This window comes from Limulus polyphemus, unplaced genomic scaffold, assembly GCF_000517525.1.
Source record: "Limulus polyphemus unplaced genomic scaffold, Limulus_polyphemus-2.1.2 Scaffold10638, whole genome shotgun sequence".
NCBI classification, from domain to species: Eukaryota; Metazoa; Arthropoda; class Merostomata; order Xiphosura; family Limulidae; genus Limulus; species Limulus polyphemus.
The window spans coordinates 7,904-10,202 of NW_013676248.1; the positions used below are offsets into that span (position 1 = coordinate 7,904).

Genomic DNA, 2,299 nt, shown 5'->3' on the forward strand with positions numbered 1-2,299 from the left:
ACAGAAGCTACCTGCTGAGTTATCTTACTTAGATGTTTACATCATTACAACAGAAGCTACCTGCTGAGTTATCTTACTTAGATGTTTACATCATTACAACAGAAGCTACCTGCTGAGTTATCTTACTTAGATGTTTACATTATTACTACAGAAGCTACCTGCTGAGTTATCTTACTTAGATGTTTACATCATTACTACAGAAGCTACCTGCTGAGTTATCTTACTTAGATGTTTACATCATTACTACAGAAGCTACCTGCTGAGTTATCTTACTTAGATGTTTACATCATTACAACAGAAGCTACCTGCTGAGTTATCTTACTTAGATGTTTACATCATTACTACAGATGTTCCAATTAAAAGAAAGTTTTACCTTCTCTAATATTCCAAATTTAGACAAAAAAGAAGAATATAACTTCTCCAAGATACCAGTTAGTTACAAAAGTTATCAAGAGAAGGAAAATGGCAAATAGCTCCACAATGTTAAATTATTCCATGTATAGTCAAGAGAAGGCAAGGTATAACATAAGCAAAACAAAAACATAACTCTTCCAAGATGTAAGATGGTTACAAAACAGAACCTTATAAGAGCAAAGACAGGTACAAATATAGTCAGAATTTGTTCAAGACAGAGATATTTGCAAATGTATTTCTTTTCCCTCTTTTTTTTTTAACATAAATTAGCACGCTAATTGAAAAGTAGCCTCACCTTGGTTTCAACTTCTGGTTGAAACATCTCTTGATGCATTGGCTTAACCACACTCGGTTCTAGTGTATCATTAGAACTTCCTGGTTGTGTAAGAAGCTGCATCACAAAAGAATTTGATGAAAACATTTAGAAATAGATGTCATGTGATCATGTCAGCACAGTAATAAATAACAAAACCTATACCTTAACCGTGGACCGGAGGGACGTCACTCATATCCCTTCATTTTTTTTTCCTTCTCAAATTGAAAATATATATAATCAAATTGAATGAAACTTAGTACAAAGTTACTATACAGTATCTAGTTTAATCTTTAAAAATATAATTTCACTACTGTTTCTATAATCTTATTAAATTGTGAAAATTCCAGTATTTTGTTATGTTTTAAAAAATTAATACTCTTTTCATTTTAGAATGTCAATTTTTTTATTTCATTAACAGCTATTTTCATAATTTATTTTACGTATTGCAGTAGTCACCACGTCCATTTACTGAAAGATTTATCTGTAACCTAGGACCTCATCTTTCAAAATGGCATCAAAATTACCTTTCTCAAGCGAGGTATTGTGATTTTTGCTAACATTTTTCTTGGTTGAGATCAAATTATATCTAATAAAAATGGCTTCTTTCTCAATAAACAATAAGTTATTTTATTTTGAACGTGATATACTTAACAATAATATTCAGTAAATAAGGATTTACGTGTCAGATCATTTTATTGTCAGCAACTGTACTCGTTAAACCTAACTAGGCTTACCTGAAATCTTATATAGAAAAATTTTCTGCAGCTTACAGAAAGATATAATTTATCACAAAAACATTTTCAGGAAGAAATTGAACACCTATATAAACTATATATAAAATTTCCAGATCTGTGGTTTGTTCCAAGTCTGCTTTTCCCAAGGAGCTTCGAGTAGTCACTTACTACAAAAACATATTACAGCTCAAAACCACTTTATATATTCTCCATGGATTATTATATAATCTGCTCTATACAAGCGTACTTAAATGTTGCTTGTAGCTATACTTTCAAAACTATGTGAGATACAAGACATGCATTGTTTCTTAAAAAATATAACCCTATACTTTATGACGACAAACAAATTTTTTAAAATTATTAATGAAAACTGGAACATTTGTTTAATTTTTTGTTTCCAATTACATTAAATGACAAAATATCAATTCTAAAATATTTTTGAATTAAAAATTGTTGACACAAGATAGAATGGTGTGTACCCCATTTGATACTAATGGAATACGTTAGAAAAATTTAAGTTACACAAGCGAGTAACATAGTATCTTAAAATATGTGCACATGTGCAACCTAACATATAACAAGGTTTAGCAAGTCAGAAAATGACAGATGTTAGCTATACTTTAATGCTTACCCATTTAGTAGCAGTAAACATGTTTATGTCCAACGGATCACCAATCAACTCCCCTTCTACTTTAATGCTTACCCATTTAGTAGCAGTAAACATCGTTATGTCCAAAGGATCACCAATCAACTCCCCTTCTACTTTAATGCTTACCCATTTAGTAGCAGTAAACATCGTTATGTCCAAAGGATCACCAATCAACTCCCCTTCTAC

At 30.8% G+C, this 2,299-nt stretch overlaps 1 protein-coding gene across 1 annotated transcript in view; it reads right to left on the reverse strand.

Moving 5' to 3' along the window:
* LOC106476461 (probable cation-transporting ATPase 13A3) overlaps positions 1 to 2,299 on the reverse strand; it is a gene marked incomplete at both ends in the record, with an annotated part of 18,223 nt that overhangs the window by 7,589 nt on the left and 8,335 nt on the right. Inside the window, 2 exons of the mRNA XM_022380326.1 lie at positions 710 to 805; positions 2,096 to 2,295. Coding sequence (XP_022236034.1) covers positions 710 to 805; positions 2,096 to 2,295 — 296 coding nt within the window. The remainder of the gene's footprint in view (positions 1 to 709; positions 806 to 2,095; positions 2,296 to 2,299) is intronic.